Consider the following 19,284-nt stretch of genomic DNA (forward strand, 5'->3'; position numbering starts at 1 on the left):
ATACAAACTGCAATGATGTGCATGGAAACCAGAATCAAAGACAAATAATATCGCAGCATGCTCAACTGAATTGAACATTTTTAAACGACATAAACTATATCACAATGATCAACTGCTGATAAGAGTATTACTTGAATTAACATGAATTGATAATTGCGATATACGCATGAATAGAGTTATACCTCTAAAGCCCACTGGTACGAGATTAGTAAATCTGTACAAAAAAATGTTTGTGTGTAAACACAACCAGTTGTGGTTTTACGGGAGGTTATGTGCAGACTATATCCTGTTTATTTATTTGAGTCTCCAATGTTTGCCCGGCAACCTCAGGCGACGACAAGAATCCAAGAATTTCATTCAGCAAATGAAAAAGTCTGACACATAAACCGCCATAAAACCACAATAAATGTCTCTCTGAAGTTCCTATAAAAGTCCAATGTGTGTGTGTGTGTATTCGTGTGTCTATTCGTCATAGTCTCGGATTGGTAATTGGAGCGTTGAGGTCGGGGGAAGTGCCATGTCTTGGGCCGGAAGGTCTGGGGTCCATGTGCAGGCCCGACTGGACGGCAGAGAGAAGATCTGGCTGAACGGGACGGCAGACGGACGATGTCTTCGGACCGCAGTTGGTTACACGAACGGTAAAATACAGAATCATCGCTTCAATGTTTACAGCAAAAAATAACACGAAAACTCGGATTGGGAAGAACTCCATCTGTTCACATCCAGGTCCGGGTCCGAACGAGGACGTCGCCGTCGCGGCGTGTGTGGGAAGAAATCTCAGTTTGATGCTGGATGTGCAGAAAAGAGGCGGCAGCAGCAGCAGCAGACCTCAAACTCTGGGCAGCGTGTCTGTATCGGCCAGTCAGAGGCTGATGCTTCGAGCAAGTGGCTGTTTGGAAAGTCTAACCGCGTTGGAGGTATCACCGAAACAACAGAAGTTGCCGCATTTTTTACGACAACGCAGCGCGGCACTTTGATTTGACTGCATGTTTGTGTTCTTCCCCAGGCCCGGCTTCAATACTTGAGCTCTCAGATACAGAGCGAGTTGCTGAAGAGAATCAAGACGTTGCAGCATCTCGTTGTTGAACTCAGGCGGCAGGTAAAACAAACTGCTGATGATTTGAACAATGCATGTCGTGGTTTAGTCTCAGCCATTGATAGTCATCCACGTTTAATGTTTGAATGAGCATTCATGGCTTCTCTTCGCAATTTCCTCCCCAGTCCAGGGCCAGTGAGTGGCTGCATGAGCTGAGCGCTGTGCCCCTTCATGTCAGCCGGCGAGCGGAGACGCTGCTGGGGCACAGAGGCGGAGGTCTGCTGGCTCTGTGGCAGAGCAGCTCCCAGCGTCGCCTCCTGACCGACAGCCTGCCTCGCTTTCTGGGTCTGCTGCAGCACGCCTCTCTGCTGGGACAGCAGGAACTGAGGAGTGAGTCCAGAGAAGATGACGTTAATCGGCCATATTGGCCCGCTGCCTTGACTGGCAAAGGCAATTAAAAAGTCTTAAATTTAGTCGTGCATTTTGCGTCCCTGAAATGAAATTGTAGAGATAGAAAGATTGAGGGAGCAGAGATAGCACCCTCTCCTGTTTGTCTTGTTTGTCTCTGCCTTTCCTCCCGGGCAGAAATCTAATCTCTTTAAGAAGCTCTAAATATATACTAATCCTTTTTTTTCTCCCTTGAAAAACATCTCTTCTGTCTCACATGTTGTTCTTGGATAATCAAAGACTTCACTCAGTGGGGTTCTTTGACCATGACACTTGTAACCTCAATGTAAACAAGACATTCATCCGCCGTTGCTGTCACAAAAGAACCATCTGAATAAGTGTGGCGCTCTGTCGGCAGGGCCCCTGGCCACCCTCGCAGGCGTGTACCAGGATGTGAGGGGCCAGAGGTTGGAGGTGTTGTGGAGGGAGGCGGTTTCGTTGTGGACCGACGGACTGCTGGCGGTCCTACCTGCGCTGTTGGAGAACCCTCAGCTGAGTTCGCTGACCCAGGCCAGCGTCGCCACGTTCAGTGTCGCCCTGGATGTGGTAAGAAAGCCTCTCTCTCTTTTTACTCTCTCGCTAATTTAAAGCATTTCGTAGATATATTGTGTGCATGTCGTATTCTGTATCAACGAGTGTGTTTACATGCACACACACCGATATCCCATTGGTTTTTGGAGCATCCCCTTCATGTTTTCGGCATTGGTAACATCTGGGTTTTAGAACGTGGGTGAGCTTTTATTCTTGTTTTGATAAACCTGCATATGCTAGAACCTGGGATACCGTGTTTCGGATCGTTCTCTTATATGTTCAGGGGCCAAATCCACTCGAGCTATGTGGTAATTCGTAAAGTAAAATACTGAGAAACTCCGAAAAATGTACTAGACACCTGGTGGTAAAATCATCAATCAGGACATTTATTCAATGCAGGGTAGGAGCAGAGTCAGAAGTACAACATGATAGATGAATTGCACATCCAAGACTGCTCAAAGAATGAGCGAAGCGCTTCCTTCTTAAATAGCTAATGGTTATCTATACACCGAGGCCACCATGACGTCTTCATGGCTTCATTCCACCATTACGTCTTTAGATTGGCCTCAGCGTGGTATGATAACAAATGAATTGCACATTCTTTCAGACAGCGACATACAGATTCCTCTGTCTCATTGCTATCAGGAGACACGCCAAGTGTGTGTGTGTGAGATTAAACAGAGACAGTAAGATGAGAAGTCTGAGTATAACAGTGAAACAGTGACTGATAAAGCGTCAATACATTTTTCTTCCGACAGCCATCATGCTGATTTATACTATTTTACAAAATATAGGCTTGAATCCAACAACGTTGTGGTGACTTAGACCCTCCAGACAAATCCAGGAACAGACCAGCATGCTGATACACATGCAAACACACTCATTATTGTGGGGTAATGCTTGATGTTGTCTGTGGACCAGGCAGGACAGCATACCTACCACTGGGTGGACACCAGGCTGGCAACGGCTCTGTCAGGAGTCAGGAAACGACTGGCCTCTGTCTACAAATTTTCCCCCAGGTACTGCATCTGTTTGAGACATGCATGACGAAAAGCTCTCCATGCGCATCCCTTCCTGAAATTGCTTTTCCCTCATGATATTTTTCTCATTAGGGGATATTATGCCAATCCCAATAAAAACCAAGATCAAAAGATAACTTATAATAAATCAACTGGGCTAACTTTGGTTGAGGCATGAAGGTTTTTTTTAGGGTGACTTTATTTTTATTTGATGGAGGTCCTATCTTAACTTTATTAAATATAGTCATTGAAAGGCTCTTGATTTGATTTGTGTTGGAAAAAATGTTACTCGACACCGGTTGGAAAATCAGGACATTTATTCTTTGCAAAGAAGGAACAGAGGCAGAAATGCAACGTAATGCTTAACAAATTACACATAGTGGACTGTTTCCTGATCACTCGGAGAGTTACCTCTTAAATACATAAAACACACAATCAACAGAAGCCCTCATGACGTTATCCCACATATACTTTTGTATAATTTCATAAGGGCAACAATGATGTTTATGTTCTTTGTCCAGGAACATACAGATAATTCACACAGTTTCATTAAGTACGGGAGAGTTCACCGACATGTCACAGCACATATCAGAGAGGAAATCAGTTTTGCTCCAACAATTTTAAAGTTAATTTGGCTGCAAAATCATTTATTCCACAAAAATCAACAAGCAATAAAAAAATATGACTGTTTCGATAATGGATTTGCTTCAAAGTTCTGCATTTGCCGTTAAATGAACAGATCCGAACAAAAGGGATTTTTTTTAGAGTAATTCAATGTTTCCGTTGCTCTCGGGTTTTCACAGTGAGTGTTCGGTGGTTGCGTCGGTGCCGCTGCCGCCGCTTCCCTGGTCCAGGGTGTCCGAGGCCGGACTGGTTGAGATCCTTCTGGAGGAGTGGCTCCTGAGACCCCTGCAGACCCTCGCCTTCATCAGGCCAACAGCTGAACTCTACCGCCTCAAAAGGAAGATCATGGACAGCCCTTTCATACGTATGACTCGTTTCTCAGCAATAAAAGCGTGACGCAAATTTGACTGCATGATTTAAATGAATTGCAATGCTCTCTCTCTCTCTCTTTCTCTCTCTCTCTGTCTCTCTCTCTCTCTCTCTCTCTTCTTCTGCTTCCCTCTATAAGACCAAGCTTTGTTGGTAGCGGATCAGTTTGTGGTGACGTTTGACGGTCAGCTGTTGGAGCTCCCGGCCTCCTGCCCGCTGCTCCTCGCTCAAGACGTCCGCACGGCGCCTTCATTCACGCTGCTGCGCAGCTCAGACCCACACCACCTCCTTCTGATAGGAATGAACAACAGCACCGTCAGCATCCAGCGCAATGGACAGGTATGTGGAGACGAGGTATGTGTTGTGGTCGACAGCGGAGTAGTCGAAGAACAAAACTGCGGCTTCCCCGAACAATAAAGACGACGTTTGTCACAGGTGAGAGTCGACTGCGACAACGCCGCAACGCACACAGTTCTCAGCGACAACGGGTTGTCCGTCAGAAGAGGGCCCAACTTTGTGCAGGTGTCCAATCACAAGGGAGCGACAGTGTCATGTGACCTGTCGCTTGAGGTGTGCAGCTTCTCTCTGGATGGATGGTTGCACGGTAGGACAAGCTAAAGATTTAACACGTGTTGGAAGAATAAACAAGTCCATGGTCATACACGCTGATCCTCCTTATGAGCAACATGTTTTATCCACACAGGCACGTCCATTGGTCTGTTTGGGACGAACGACAATGAGGCAGGGAATGATTTTATTTTGCCTGATGGGTTTCCAGCGGAAAATATGCAGACGTTTTTGTACAGTTGGCAGGTAAGACGGGCGGTGTTTGTATATCAAATAAATACATAAGAAAAATGTGTGTCTGCACATTCCTGCTGGTAGAGCTCTGTCAACATGAAAACATTCAGTTCTCAACAGCAGTGAGTTTTTCTGTGTCTTCAGATGAAACGGGAATGTATGAACCCGCGAGGTGTAACCGAGCACATTTCTAAAGCAGCCACAAGCCCCGTGAGCTGTGACTTTCTGTTCTCCTCTCCTGAGTCGCCGCTGAGTTCCTGTTTCAGCGTGGTGAGTCGATAAACACTCGGGAGAATGAGGAATTTCCAACCCCCCGTTATGTAATTCACCAGCGAGAGGAGGTTTTTAAATCGCATGCGACAGACACTGTGAATAGATGTGTTTTCTGCACACCGCACTCCGTCCTGGCCTCTGCACATTTGTTATGGATTTCATGGGCCAAGATAAGAAATGAAACCATCCAGACCAATTAATGTGATTTAATAATTTCACTTAAACGAATTTAAATCTAAAATAGGTTTGGAGAAAAGCAATATATTGGACTGTACCGCCGCCTGACATGTTCATGGCCCCACGAGCATAATCTGTTTTTGTTTGACTCATTGAGCTTGATTTTTACAATGTGTCCCTCGTTGTTAGGTGGATCCTGGACGGTTCTTATCCGTGTGTGGGTCGAGCTCCTCCACAGCGCCGTGTAGATTAGCATCTGCTTTTGTTCATCTCTGCCAGCAGAACTACATACCTCTGGAGGTCCCTGTTCGGTGCAGTAAGTTAGGCCATTGCACTCTACTTTGTAATCTGTGGTACTTTACTGCCAAGTGTTTTACATATTGATTTTTGTTTTAGTGAAGAAATGACGGGAGGACGAGCCAAGGAAGAGCAAAGACGGGTGATTCGTGAACTCATCTGCCAAAGCTAAGCTGCTAAAACTGACCAATTAGACTTGTATACCACTGTTTTTGTGAGATTACTTATAAACCTGTATTTTGTATTACATGTTGTACACTATCGTGTAGTTGCACATTATTATACCTCATGAAAGGTACATGCTTGTCCTTTTTTTCTCATGCAGATATTGTGCGAGTAATGTAAACTTACTAACTATATATAGCAAGTTCATTATTAATTATGAGGCCTCATTGTTGTATTTTTCTGAGGCCTGTAATAAATAAAACTGAAAATATCTGACTCACTTCTAAATCAGTCCCAGTATCTAATCGTCAAAAAAAAAAAAAAAAATTGGATATTGATCAACAAGTATGTTTTCCATTAACTGCTTTTATTAGCTTGTACGCTGAATCACAACTCTATGTTCAATATGTTTTTATTGCTCAGTTCCCTGGAAGATGGGTATGTAGTTGTGAATCTTGGATTTCTGTCTCTGTGTGACACACTCAGCGATCCAGACGATGTTGCGACCCTCCTGCTCCTTCAGTTTGATGTAGGAGTAAAATACTCCGAAGTGGAACTGCTGCAGGAAAGCAAGCGTGTTCAGTTTCACCTGAGGAAAGATAAAGGATGGATGTTGAAGCCGCTCAGAGAGACAGACGGGCAGGTTAAGATATATAGTTCATACACGGTTTGTTTGCTTTGCGTCTGGTCGACTTGTCAAGACATTTACTTTGCAAACCGTAATGTCGCCAGAAAAAATCATTTCAACAAACTGCCCTATACCTTCAAACAGAATTTTATATGAAACGGGTTGCTCGGTCCAGATATTTTTACGATTATCAAAAGTTCAACAGCTGGAAGCTACATCCGGATTGGATTGTATCTTCTGCACTGTTGAAAAACATTAAAGTTATATTACCTCTTGTTCAAAGAATCTGTCTTCCAGAGTCTTAAATCCTGATCCTGGCTCCGGGTCATCAAAAATGATTTTATACGCCTGCGGGGAAGTTATAGTTGAGGTCAACCACGTTCAAGATTTAAGTTGACAGTTGACTGCAGTCACAATACTCTTGTTGAGAGTCCACAGGGATGAGATTAGACTCACTGGGTAGCAGTCGGCCACCTCTTTGACCTGCCCGTGGTCCTCTGCTCGGCCCAGCAGGCGCAGCCCTTCGGGGTACAGTTTGCCACAAGATGGATACAGCGCACTCCTGTCTGCACCGCTGAGATCTGTCCCGAAGGAGTTCACTGTGATGATGAAGGCCCGCCTGTCTGCCTCAAACTGCAGCACACACACATACATACGTAACATTTTTGACGAACAACAACACAAATAAATAAATATATAGAAAGTACGTAAACCTTCAACGGTGGATATTGTCACAGTACCTCCAGGACAGGACACATGATGTCTTGTGTGGCTCCACCAATGTTCTTGCAGTAAGAGTGGAACGACTCTAAATATGCCTTTGAAGAAAAGATATGATAGTTTCATGGAGAAGTCTTTGAGTGCCTTGAACAATGAAACCCTGACCGCAACCGAAGAAGGTGAGAACATGGCTGTACAGACTCATGGTATACAAGCAAACCCAGCAATCCAGAACATGAACACACAAATAGCCAACACTTGTTAAGTCACCCACCTTAAACAGTTTGTTTCTGAGGATCTCAGCTTCCATCTCATCCAGGTTGGACTCAGATACGGCATCCTGGAAAAACGGAGCTACGATGACAAGACATTGGGGATTAGTTTCATTAGTCTGTGTTATATTTCACTTATTTATCTCACAGAACTTCCATTAGGATGATCAACAAAATAAACTGACGAACTAAAGGGACCAGTGTTTAGAAAATGTTGGTGTGAAATGAACTCTGATGGAATAGTTGTGGTTTGTGGGTTTGTTTTATTTTCCCTCAGCCCTATGTTCCCTTAGCTGTATGTTCCCTTAGCTGTATGTTCCCTCAGACCTATGTTCCCTTAGCTGTATGTTCCCTCAACCCTATGTTCCCTTAGCTGTATGTTCCCTTAGCTGTATGTTCCCTCAACCCTATGTTCCCTTAGCTGTATGTTCCCTCAACCCTATGTTCCCTTAGCTGTATGTTCCCTCAACCCTATGTTCCCTTAGCTGTATGTTCCCTCAACCCTATGTTCCCTTAGCTGTATGTTCCCTCAGCCCTATGTTCCCTTAGCTGTATGTTCCCTCAGCCCTATGTTCCCTTAGCTGTATGTTCCCTTAGCTGTATGTTCCCTCAGCCCTATGTTCCCTTAGCTGTATGTTCCCTCAGCCCTATGTTCCCTTAGCTGTATGTTCCCTCAGCCCTATGTTCCCTCAGCCCTATGTTCCCTCATCCCTATGTTCCCTCAGCCCTATGTTCCCTCAGCCCTATGTTCCCTCATCCCTATGATCCCTCAGCCCTATGTTCCCTTAGCCCTATGTTCCCACAGCCCTATGTTCCCTTAGCTGTATGTTCCCTCAGACCTATACTCCCTCAGCCCTATGTTTCCTCAGCTGTATGTTCCCTCAGCCCTATGTTTCCTCAGCTGTATGTTCCCTCAGCCCTATGTTTCCTCAGCTGTATGTTCCCTCAGCCCTATGTTCCCTCAGCTGTATGTTCCCTGTATGTCTTTCTAGGTTTAACACGATGACTTTGATGAATCTACCGAGCGGCGTGTCCACCAGGATGGCTGAGTAGAGCTCAGTCGGGGTGCGAGCGATGCCCACTGCCGCCATTTGGTCAAAAGCTCCCAGTGGGTGACACCGCGGAAGCAGCTCTGCCACATCCCTCTGTTTCAGGGCGCCGGTGATCAGCATCACCACATTGTCGATCATGTAGCTGTAGCTATGGCAACACAGAGAGCAGGGAACATGTTTCATCCTTTTTATGAACAACATGTTTACGTTTTAAACTGGCAGCAGATGCAGTAAGTGGAGTAATTTGCTTTTCTTTGAATGCGATGGACGATATTACCACAAACCACCGTTTTACTTTTACCGATCATGAAGAAAATTGGACGGATATGAACAGAAAATGAGCAAGAATGTCATGTGACCTTTGTGTAATTGACAACGAAGCACACGCAGCGTACGTTATATAGTCGAGGAAGGTCGATAGTGGAGGCAGGGCGTTGGAGCGGAAGCAGCGGAATTCAGTGACCAGGTTTTCTCTCAACTTGCTGTCCACCAGAGACACAGTCAGGTCGTCTTGAGACGAGGACAGCGTCTTACCGTACTCTGTACACTGCAGATGCAGCTTCATGTCTGAGGAGGGGACAGGGACGACAGCGTATATCAAGGTTTTTGTACTCGACTCCCCTTTCTACTCATGGCTTTACTTGTACATTTTCTTTTTTTCCACAGCAGCTTCCTGTTAGGTCGCAGGAACAAAACAAAAAAAACAGTAATAGTCATCGTACAGTCTATATTTCCCACATAACTCTGTCTGACTTTTGACTCCCGCGTTAACCAAATTACATTAAATGAAGATAAACACACCGCAGACATATAGATCATATATACACAAACACACAGTGTCAAATTGCGAGAACCGCTTGCTAGATACTGAAGGTCGAGGGATGTGATGGACGACATCATATTTTAAAGCAACAGCAGTAAGAGAATCGGCTAACGATGTAATTGTTTCATTGTGCTATTGGAAAGAGGAGACCAGCTGGTCTAAACATCTGATCTCATAACTGACAGCCCCGAGCAATGACGGCAAGGCCGTCATGAGAGAGCGCGTTTGGTGGGGAATGCTCCCCGGTGAATGAAGTGTAGGGTTGTGATCGCTGGCCTCTCTCCCAACTAATTCCCTAATAAGTCCCAGGTTTTAAAAGGCACTTGTTGGCATAGCTTCATTTCTTTTTGGGCCTCCGTCCCGGCCCCCAGTCTAAAGATTGTTCAGCTTGTATTTCCTGGGGTGCAGTTCCCCCGATGGAAATGTTGGTTCCCTCTCAATTTCCCCCCCGAAGGCTCAGCCACACATGCATAAAAGGTGAATGGCTGATCTACTGAACTTGGAAGAAACATTTAATTTGTCTTCATCTGCACTGACTTGCACTGTACAAAGGAATGTCTACTTCCACGACGAGAACATTGAGATTAACTTCCTTCAAAATGGGATCCAGGTTAAGTAAGACGAGCCCTGTCAACGTGCACCAACGTTCTTTTGAAGATACGTTTCTGGGAACGCTAAATTCCCAAACGAAAATGACCCGCGATACAACATTCTTACCCTCGAGCGTGTCGCACTCAGCCAGATTGTGATAGTCGGTGCGAGTCAGGATTCCGGCCTTCATTCCTCGAACCAGACCCTCCAGATAGCCGTGATCCACGTTGAAACTGAGCTCTGCCATGACGCCGAATGAGCTGTCAACAAGCCTCGGTGCAGTCGAAGTGATGTGTCCAGATGGGTCTATCTCTGTTTATTTTTTTTACTTCTGCATTATCCCCCCTCTGACTAACATTCATGCAGATATTTTCCCTTCCTCTTTGACGCCAAGAAATTCCCCAGCCGCCCTAAAACTGTTGAGCCGGTTCCTTCTCTCAATTACTTCGAGTCTGCATACAGGTTATAGTTATTTGTCGTGTACTATACACAAGGGGAGAAATCTGTCTTTTTATTAAAAACCCTTTGAGTTTCAAAATCATAGGCCATGATGCTCTCTGGCCCGACATCATGCAGGGGTAAAAGGAATGAAGCTCATGTGTTTCATAGCAGAAGTTGGACTTTAACTGCGCTTTCATCGTCACATGCTCCCATATTTATGGGCAATGAATCTCAGTTTATACATCTTTGCAAATATGAGCATGTGTGAAAATGAATCTGTTGAAACTCAGGCCGAAGAACACAGATCATGTGGTTTATGAAGATGGCATTTCTGCAATTTATCATGTTCCCTGCAGACTCATTTATGTTAGACATAATCGCTGACCTTTCCTCGTGTCCTCTTGTCTATTTACATGACTATTTTTGATTTAAGCGCTGATTGTGACATAATCAGATGTATTCAGCTCTGTGAACTGATGTGGGTCATTATGGATAGATTACTGTGATGTTAATTTGTCTCTTTTCATCAACACTTGGCTTGTCTGAAAGTCCTTAAAGGTCATGGTTGTTTTGGACTTCCTGAACATGATGATCTTTGTTAAATAGATTATCAAGGATAGGATTTAAGGGACACAACATTGCTTTATTTTGGAATTCACAGACTAATATCAACATGTGTCCATGCAAGTCCTTCCAGGATACACACTTGGTCATATACATGTAAGATCCGTGTGTATTATCTTTAAGCTTTCCACATAATTGTCCTAAAAGAGAATACAAAACAGTTTAAGTCCCCGTTCATCCACAAGATAGCGGCCATCAAACATTTGATTTAACTTTCATTTTTTGGCTTTGTTTTCATATTTTCTAAACCTTAAACCTTCTATAAATCTTCTATAAGTACAAAACACAAGGATAATATAAGCTTACGCTACATTTATTAGATAGCATAAACCAACACAGGTTGAACTCATGGGAATAGTTAGAAAGTCCATATTTTGGGACTTAAATGTATCTTTTCTGAACAGAAAAGTCTTGGTCTTAACTGTTTCTGACTCAAAACATGACTTTATTTTTCAACATCTAGTCTGTAGGGCACCAACTTATAATCACCAAATAAAATAAAGATGTATGTCCTCATATTAATTAGTTTTTAGGTCCCTTAACATGGCTTAAGAGCAAAAGTGATAAAAAAAAACAAACATTGAAAAGCAGCAATAGTGCAGGAAATGCCCAAGGCATGCATGCGTTTGTCTCCATACATGAAAAAGCATGTCACTGGTCTTTTGTTACACCTGTGTTGTATGTTGGGTATTTGGATATTCTCTATATACTGAAGTAATACTTTTATTGTTTGTGTCTCAGACTGGAGACAGAAAACCACAGAGATTAATTATTCCATCCTCATCTCTCAAGTGTTGAAGCCACAGACAACGCAAATAACTTTTATTTGTCATGATTTTCCTAACCTTCCAGTATTAATATTAGTACGTGCATGTGCTTGGTGTATACGTGTCCGTCAGTGTTTGATGCAGGTGCCGGGCCGTATTATTTGTGCTGCATCTACGTCTTCTTCAAGCACACAGGGTTCATCCTCCAGCAGTGACAGATGGTGTTGAAGAGTCGACAGCGGCAGGACGCGCAGGGGTCACAGCACGGGACATTTGGGGAGCAGTTCTCCATCAGGCGGCCGCAGCGACGCGCAGGCGGCGCCAGGCTTGACTTGTTTTTCTGAAGAAGAAGAAAAAAAGGAAAACCAATCCCTTTGGACTCTTTAGATAAAAACGCACTAATTCAGATATATTCACACTGAAATGCAAATTTACACTGCCAGCTGGCCTAGAAATGATGCCAAACTCTTTTCATTATAAGCATTTATACAAGTGTCTTCAAGAAAACATATGGTGGTCTTATATAATGTAAAAATGCAAATTAAGGGGGAAAAGTAAAGCTTACAAGAGTGTGGCTTTCCTGTGGTGGAGAAATCTTTCTTCTCGCAAACAGTCGTCTCGTCTTCGCTTGGCTCAATACTAGAGTTGGAAATAACAGAAGATCACAAAAACTCCACAAATATTCCTTATTATATCGATTATTTCACTTACTCAATTCAGTTTAGAACAAAAACATAAAACCTCAACTCACCATATTGACACAGATAATCAGGTCACACATGAAAAACAACAAGTGTCATGTTTAACGTCCTTTTTCTTCTGTCAAAACACTGTCTGTCAAAACACTTTGTCTCAGAGGAGAAGTCAATTTGTATAAAATACGAACCAAATACAGTATATATCCCAGACGGGTGGTTATGGTCTGCACCGGGCTCGTCTTACACTCGGATGTACCTGGATTACCTCCACAGGTAGGCGTCCTGATTTGATGTGTGAAGCTGCACTAATTCTACTCTGAGCTTCTGTTGCACGTCCAAACTCCTCGCTGAACGGGTTAAGAGCTGTATTGCCGGGTTTAGTGTGCCTCTTTTTTAACTTTGGAAGATCCAACGCACACGGCAAAAAAAGGCCAATTCAAATTCAAGAATCCGTATGACTCGACCACAAATTGAAAGACAACCCTCAAAAGAAATAAGCAAACCGCGATCCGCTTCCTGGAGCCGGTGCTGGTGGCTTGGCAAGCATCCATTGGGCAAGTGTTGAGTTGGACTCCCCACCCACAGGGAGCGGGGGTAAAAGGTTCAGTGCATCGATGGAGTAATTGGCTCGCTGACTCCAATTTAAAAAAAAACAAACAGAAATGGATTTACAACAAATAATATATTGCTAAAGTAAATGCACATTTTCCTCTAATAAAGCCAGGTAGCCTCCTTTCATCTCTTTCAGAGACGAATGATGACTCTGTCGTCAGGTGGGCTCTCCTTAACATGAACAGGAATGTCTGCAGTCGGCATAAGGATGCATTATTGACCGACTAGAAGTCTCCATCTCCTCCTTCGCACTCTTGCGAAGGAGGAGAATCAGACGGCAACAAGGGTTACATTTTCAGCTGATGCCTGTTGTTTCAGTCTTTTAGATCTTTTTTTTTTTATGGTACCATCTGAACAACTTGCTTCTAACTTGCTAACAACAGGTGGATGAATTTCCACAAAACTTCCCTCTAACACATTGTCATAATATATTAGAACAATTGCTTCAAAGTGTTATCAGCTGATAGGAACAGTAGATAAGATTGTCAGTGATCCAAAATGTAACACAATGATTCGGTCCTCTGCCGGCCGTTCTTTGGATCGTCGCGAAAACAAGCTTCATCAAAAGTCCAACTACTCACCTCAGACACTGGCGCCTTACGTTTATTGTACGTATTGTTTATAACCTCGGCTGGATGCTTTGCAGGTTCACAAAGGGAACACATCATAAACCCTTCTTCCTGGCTCCTATCTCCTTCCCTGTCCATGACTGATGGCTGCTGCACCTTGCCGTCCAATCCTTTGGCTATAGCCTTTGGCCAGATGTTTAAACTTCATCCATTATGTTGAAGAAAATACCTTCGGCTCGGTGGCGTCTCGTGCCTCTTCTCCTGATGCTGAGGTCTGCGTCCACACGTATATCTTCCTTTTTTAGACATCTCCATTTGACTCCTTGAAATATAACCTTTTCTGGGAAACCAACATATGTCTTTACAAATTGTGATGAAACTACTAACTATCATTCTCATATTCTTTCCATTTCGCCTGTCACGATGATCAGATTTCCTCTAATATTGTGGGCAAAATACTTTTGAAACACTATTGTTGCGATATCTCTAGAACATTTCAAAAGAACAATAATGCTATCAGTCATTTTCATCTTCGTTTATTGTGTGTTTTGTCCCTTTTATAGCAACATGTGTTTCTGTTGCTGTTAAAGGATTGGCATTAAAGTTTACAGCAGTAAAGAGGGTTGGTGTCCCCCAAGGTTCCTCACTCGGCCCCCTCTTCATTCTCTACTTGCTCCCCTTTGGCAACATCATACGCGACCGCGGTCTCCATTTCCACTGCTAAGTCAACAGCAGCTTTATATCTCCACCAAATCCATCACACCCACGACGTTTAACTAATCCAACAGCAACTGCCACACAGATATAAAGACCTGGATGCAAGACAACGTCCTCAAACTCAACAGCGACAAATCTGAACTCCTCATCATCAGCCCCAAATCATGCACTCAACAAATTGCACCACAGCTTCTCCCTCTGCATCGAGGGCACCGCTCTGCCTGCCTCCACACACGTCTGTAACCTCGGTGTCATCTTTGATCCGACCTCCTCCTTTGAGCGCCGCGTCCGGCACGTCACAAAAGCCGCCTTCTTTCGTCTTAAAGACACAGCCCATCTACGCGCCTCCCTCTCCTCCTCATCCTCTCTCATCCTCGCCTTCATCGCCTCTCGACTGGACCACCGCAGCAGCATCCTGTACGGCACATTCACTACAATCATCAACAAACTATAATACGTCCAGAACTCAGCTGCCCGTCTGCTCTCCCACAACTGCTCCAGAGGCCACATCGCCCCAGTCCCCCAAAACCTCCACTGGCTCCCCGAACATCGAAGGATCCAGCTCAAGATTCTCCTCATCACCGACGAGCCCGACACAAGCTCCCCCCTCCATCCCTCGCTGACCTCCTGCACGCTCCCACCCGCAAACTCAGCTCTGCAGACGCCAACCTCCTTGTTATTTTGTTACTCACTATTGTCATCGTTCTGGTTGTATTGTGTACAGTGCCTTCTAAAGCGCTATACAAAATAAAATGTATTATTATTAATGAACAGGAACATTTTTGTGAGCTTTTTTTTCTACGTTCAATTGAAACTCTTTTAGTATACTTGTAGTTTCTATGGATACAACTATGGACTGGGGCTGTGTGACACACTCTGCATATTTCATGCTCATACTATGTGTCGCTACAACTGCCCAATCAAAGAAAACAAGCCGAATCGAATCAAAATGAAACCATGCTTTAGCCAAATTAAAGCTGTCACAAATAATCAGAATACTGAGATTTAATCTCATGATTTGCTTTGAACTTTTTTTTGCTTTAAAAAAATGTAAAAGCATAGTTTATTATAATAATATGAAGGATTGGTTAAAAGATCAAGATAAGGTGAATAGAAGATTTCCAAATGGTTTTATTTATGGAAGTATGGAAACCAGAATATTTCAACATGTTTTTAAGGGATGTGTAGATACATTGACTCATACATGTTTGTATTAGTGAGGAATTAAAAAACATTAATTACAAAACCACCTGTGAACAGATTCATAATTATAATTGTGTGTTGTTGTTTTTAAAGAAATTGTATTATCTGATCCAAATATGTTTAATTAAACACAAATTTGACCGTGATCCTCCGTATCTCGTTACATATTTTGCCTCTTTGGTGTCAATGATTACCTTGCAAAACAGTCCTTCTAAGTCCTTCTGCTCCTTTATGGACGCGCTGCAGTCACGACATCTGAACGTCTTTTTTTACAAAGAATATCAGTTTGAATGCTTCATTAAAAAAAATAATAAAGGTGTGATCCTCACCTGTGTTGTTGTCTCTCTTCCTCGCATTCTTCCTCATGTCCTCTGCCCCGGTTAGCGGGAACACAAGCAGGAGCAAGCACAACAAGTGTCTGCCGGCTGCCTTCCTCATGATGATGATGAGGATGAGATATATTGATGACACGGTAGAAATCTGTCTCGCGTTAATCCCAGGCGAGCCAGGTGCAGTAATCTGAGTCCCCTCTCCTACTTTAAAGCCTCTTTTTGTTGTTGTTGTTGTTGTTGTTTTTTGTTGTTTGTTATCTCCCTCAGGTTCTCCGGCCGTGAGCGCGCACCTCTCCCTCCGAGAGCGCGCACCTCTCCCTCCGACGCTTATAGCGGGTGACGAGCGACAGAGACGCGCAGCGCCCCCACGTGACGGGCTCCACGCACGGCAGGAGATGATTGTTGCCCTGGAAACACACGTCAGATGACACATAAGAAAAGCAATAAAGATAAAAGAGAGGAAGAAAAAAAAATATTTAGCCCGGCTGGGATCTGGTGAAGTGGAGCTACTGAGGAGTCTGCAGGAAATCAATGGTTGTGTCAAAAAGGCACAAAAAAAAAAGAAGAAGAAGATATTTTTTGAGGGCATCACTTCCACCAGAGAGGTGGTTGAGCATGCAGTCATGACTGGCCACTCAAAATATATATTGCAGAATGCAACGTTACACACTGCAACCACGTAGCAGATTGCATGATCAGAAATAATAACGAACAAAACTACTGACCCTGTTATTTCAAGTGTATTTGTCATGCATTTGCGTTTCACTCACAATGTTAACTTCCTTTCTAAAACAATGCTTTTGATCATACTGGACTCAAAGAAGAACGTGTCATGGTATGAGGAAAAGTGCCTTGTATTTGTATCAGGCTATCAACATAAAAAAATACAATCTTTGTGAAATACATGTCCCATAGGAGTCCTTAGATGGCAGTATGATCTAATTTAACCCGTTGAAAACTGTGCAATCAATTCTGTCTCTATTTACCTCTTTTCCCCTGTGTTTGAGTTCTCAAATTGATTCCAATACTTCTGTTTATTGTATGTATTTGTTCAGCAAAGTCTTGGGAAAAAGATTTATAGCTGCAAAAAAATCCCTTTTAACAAATAATTTGATAATAACTATGAACATACAGCATGATATGAGCCAGATTCCCCAGAAATGCCTCCGAGAGCGGTCAATAAGACACCTTTTTGGAAAGATTAGGACCTAAAGAATCTGCAACAAATTCACAATAAAACAAAGTGTTGGCCTGTTAGGAAGGAGTTTCAGTCCAAAAACTGTTGTTCGGTTGAAAAATGGAAAAATGACGTATTTTATGCCAAAGATTGTCTGAATGGGGCTTGCTGGGACTTAAAATTGGCGCGGGAGGATTTTCGCGCTTGGTTTCCAAGAGGTTAAGGTTAGTTTTTGTCTAACCCTCTACAGTTGTCAGGGTTCAACACGACACCAGCCTACTCGAATGCAGCTTTTGGAGCGAAGCCATCCTTCTGTGGGGATGTGATTCATTTAGTAAACTACGGTGAAATTGTTTGTCCTATTCTGCAAAAGTTATTTTAAGGCATTTGAGGAGTCTGGTTAACTCCAAAATGTGATTCAGGTGATGAGCTGGATAGAATACATGGTACTTTAACTGGACACTTTCCTTCTGACATGAGATTTCACATTAAAATGAAAGAATGAACATCAGACTCGAGGTTTCCGAAAGTTAAATAATCCAACCATCGTCACATTAAGAGAGTGTTTGAAGACCGAAATGAAAAATCTATAATAGCTCAATGTTCCCTTTGAAAATGAGAAGGAAAAAATAACCAGATTTATGTTTACAGTCAGAACAAGGATGATCCTGAATGTGATTTAGCTTCTTCTGATCTCCCTGGTGAGTCTTTCACATCTGGCAATTTTATGCACACCTTTAAAAAAGTGTCGATACAATAACTCACTTACTAGACTCTCTTCTTCATTTCATGGTCTTTTGGAGCCTTAACTATCCAGCTGCAAAGTTGATGTGCTCCTATTCTTGTTTTACCTTCTGATATGCTTTAAAATAATCTTCTATAATTATTCTGCGGGATGTTGGATGTAACCATTAGGAATTTAAAATGCTTTATTACTCCACGCCAGGACAAGTTTCAGGACTTCACTTCAAGAGATGGCTTCTCGAGAACTTGAAAACAAGTCAATGTTATGCAAATGTTGCCATAAATTCTGACTGGTGAATGTTCTGTATACTGATAAACCCTCACATCGGCTGCTGAATCTTGTTAAAAGACACTTAAGATCAATGTTTTAGAGCCAGGACAACCGCTAATGCAATCAATCTAATTGCACGTCATGTGGGTGGAGCAGTGGAACGGAGGGGAAACAGGATTAGTGGTGCAATATTAGGAACACAAACAGTACCAGGTCATTACTATCGACCCACAATAAATCCACAATCTCTCCTGTGAGGCTGCCTGGTGTGCTGCTTTTGACAATTATCCAATAACTGTTTCTCTCTCTTCCAGCACCAGTCCCAATTTTGCAGCCCTTCTTATTGAACTGAGTAACCTTTAGGCTTTGGGGAAAGTTGGGCACCAACAAAATTGTAGATTAATGGGAGATTCTGGAAAACGCTGAAATATACAAATATGTACACTTTTTGGCTTACCATCATAGACAGAGCCCTCTCCAGTGTATAGTCTGGTTCCATAAAGAAACACTGTGACTATGGGGCAGATGTTGCACGCTAGCTGCTGTCCACCTCTTCCATATTTTCGGATTAATATGACTTCTGGATAAATTAAGACTTTTTTTCAAACTAAAAAACATTGCTGCTCAACTCTGTTCATCCCAGCATATAAAGTTTCTTTGTTCAGCAATTAGTGCATACAACATTGCATTTAAAAAGCACACTTACAAGCCATGTTTTCCCCTTTTTTTCTGAGCTCGTCTGCAAGAAACTGTATTGTTGTCGAGCTGCCTGAGAGCAAACCGAAATCTAGTCTAAGATAACCAACCAGTCAAAAAAATATCAGCATACAGTTGTAGGAAAACCTCCAGACCCTCTAAAGCTCCAGGTTTACTGTGTGGTTAATTATATATTGCAAATATGTTTGAGAACATGAACTAAAGAAGGCTATAAACATTATGATAAGACTCACTGAGGGGTCTTGTGTCAAAATATAATTTCAATAACTACATCATTTCAGCTGATATCATACATACATTGATTATATTTATAAAGACATATATTTTAATCAAGGAAAAATAGTAATCAAGAAGAGTAGTGTTTGTCCGTTTCTTGGGATAAAGTTAAAAAATATAATGAATCTATGGATTCATGAGTGCTACAAAGCAACAGGATACTCATAATGCAAACAATGTGGGAACAAAGGAGTCAACAGGGGCTTTTATAAGAAATGTTCCCCAAGGCCTCCTGGACCAATCCAACCATGCAAACCGGGCTCAGCAACATCACCTCCATGAATAAAATAATGTGCAGCACAGGAAGGCCG

General features: G+C 42.9%; 3 protein-coding genes across 3 annotated transcripts in view; 1 reads left to right on the forward strand and 2 right to left on the reverse strand.

Moving 5' to 3' along the window:
* Positions 1-5,919, forward strand: part of LOC137802396 (uncharacterized) — a 29,349-nt gene extending 23,430 nt beyond the window's left edge. Inside the window, exons 59-71 of the mRNA XM_068600207.1 lie at positions 476-638; positions 727-917; positions 1,007-1,099; positions 1,222-1,426; positions 1,842-2,029; positions 2,936-3,033; positions 3,837-4,021; positions 4,166-4,365; positions 4,462-4,630; positions 4,730-4,839; positions 4,972-5,097; positions 5,467-5,593; positions 5,900-5,919. Of these exons, the coding sequence (XP_068456308.1) occupies positions 476-638; positions 727-917; positions 1,007-1,099; positions 1,222-1,426; positions 1,842-2,029; positions 2,936-3,033; positions 3,837-4,021; positions 4,166-4,365; positions 4,462-4,630; positions 4,730-4,839; positions 4,972-5,097; positions 5,467-5,593; positions 5,900-5,919 (1,875 nt within the window). The remainder of the gene's footprint in view (positions 1-475; positions 639-726; positions 918-1,006; positions 1,100-1,221; positions 1,427-1,841; positions 2,030-2,935; positions 3,034-3,836; positions 4,022-4,165; positions 4,366-4,461; positions 4,631-4,729; positions 4,840-4,971; positions 5,098-5,466; positions 5,594-5,899) is intronic.
* Positions 5,920-6,151: 232 nt separating this feature from the next.
* On the reverse strand, positions 6,152-10,087 carry LOC137782175 (V-type proton ATPase subunit d 1-like). The gene is made up of 8 exons (XM_068571330.1): positions 9,952-10,087; positions 8,807-8,978; positions 8,381-8,559; positions 7,362-7,441; positions 7,108-7,185; positions 6,824-7,000; positions 6,638-6,715; positions 6,152-6,328 (listed from the first exon to the last, which is right to left on the reverse strand). The coding sequence occupies exons 1-8, from the start codon at positions 10,070-10,072 to the stop codon at positions 6,152-6,154; spliced, it is 1,062 nt and encodes a 353-aa protein (XP_068427431.1). The 5' UTR covers positions 10,073-10,087.
* Positions 10,088-11,244: 1,157 nt separating this feature from the next.
* On the reverse strand, positions 11,245-16,119 carry asip2b (agouti signaling protein, nonagouti homolog (mouse) 2b). Its single transcript, XM_068571670.1, has 3 exons — positions 15,786-16,119; positions 12,223-12,296; positions 11,245-11,997 (listed from the first exon to the last, which is right to left on the reverse strand). Exons 1-3 carry the CDS (start codon positions 15,892-15,894, stop codon positions 11,830-11,832), a joined length of 351 nt encoding a protein of 116 aa, XP_068427771.1. The 5' UTR covers positions 15,895-16,119; the 3' UTR covers positions 11,245-11,829.
* Positions 16,120-19,284: the final 3,165 nt, after the last annotated feature.

The sequence above is a fragment of the Clinocottus analis genome, unplaced genomic scaffold (assembly GCF_023055335.1).
Source record: "Clinocottus analis isolate CAN_PGR_092001 unplaced genomic scaffold, fCliAna1.0.p SCAF_11, whole genome shotgun sequence".
In the NCBI taxonomy this organism is placed as follows: Eukaryota; Metazoa; Chordata; class Actinopteri; order Perciformes; family Cottidae; genus Clinocottus; species Clinocottus analis.

Excerpts from the sequence above, each read along its gene's own strand:
- LOC137782175 (XM_068571330.1), bottom strand. The coding sequence starts at position 10,072 with ATGGCAGAGCTCAGTTTCAACGTGGATCACGGCTATCTGGAGGGTCTG. Across the intron at positions 8,560-8,806 it reads ACCTTCCTCGACTATATAAC|CTACAGCTACATGATCGACA; the intron begins GTACGCTGCGTG and ends GTGTTGCCATAG. Across the intron at positions 6,716-6,823 it reads AGGTGGCCGACTGCTACCCA|GCGTATAAAATCATTTTTGA; the intron begins GTGAGTCTAATC and ends ACTTCCCCGCAG.
- asip2b (XM_068571670.1), bottom strand. The coding sequence starts at position 15,894 with ATGAGGAAGGCAGCCGGCAGACACTTGTTGTGCTTGCTCCTGCTTGTG. Across the intron at positions 12,297-15,785 it reads GAAGAGAGACAACAACACAG|TATTGAGCCAAGCGAAGACG; the intron begins GTGAGGATCACA and ends TTCCAACTCTAG. Across the intron at positions 11,998-12,222 it reads CACAGGAAAGCCACACTCTT|AAAAACAAGTCAAGCCTGGC; the intron begins GTAAGCTTTACT and ends CTTCTTCTTCAG.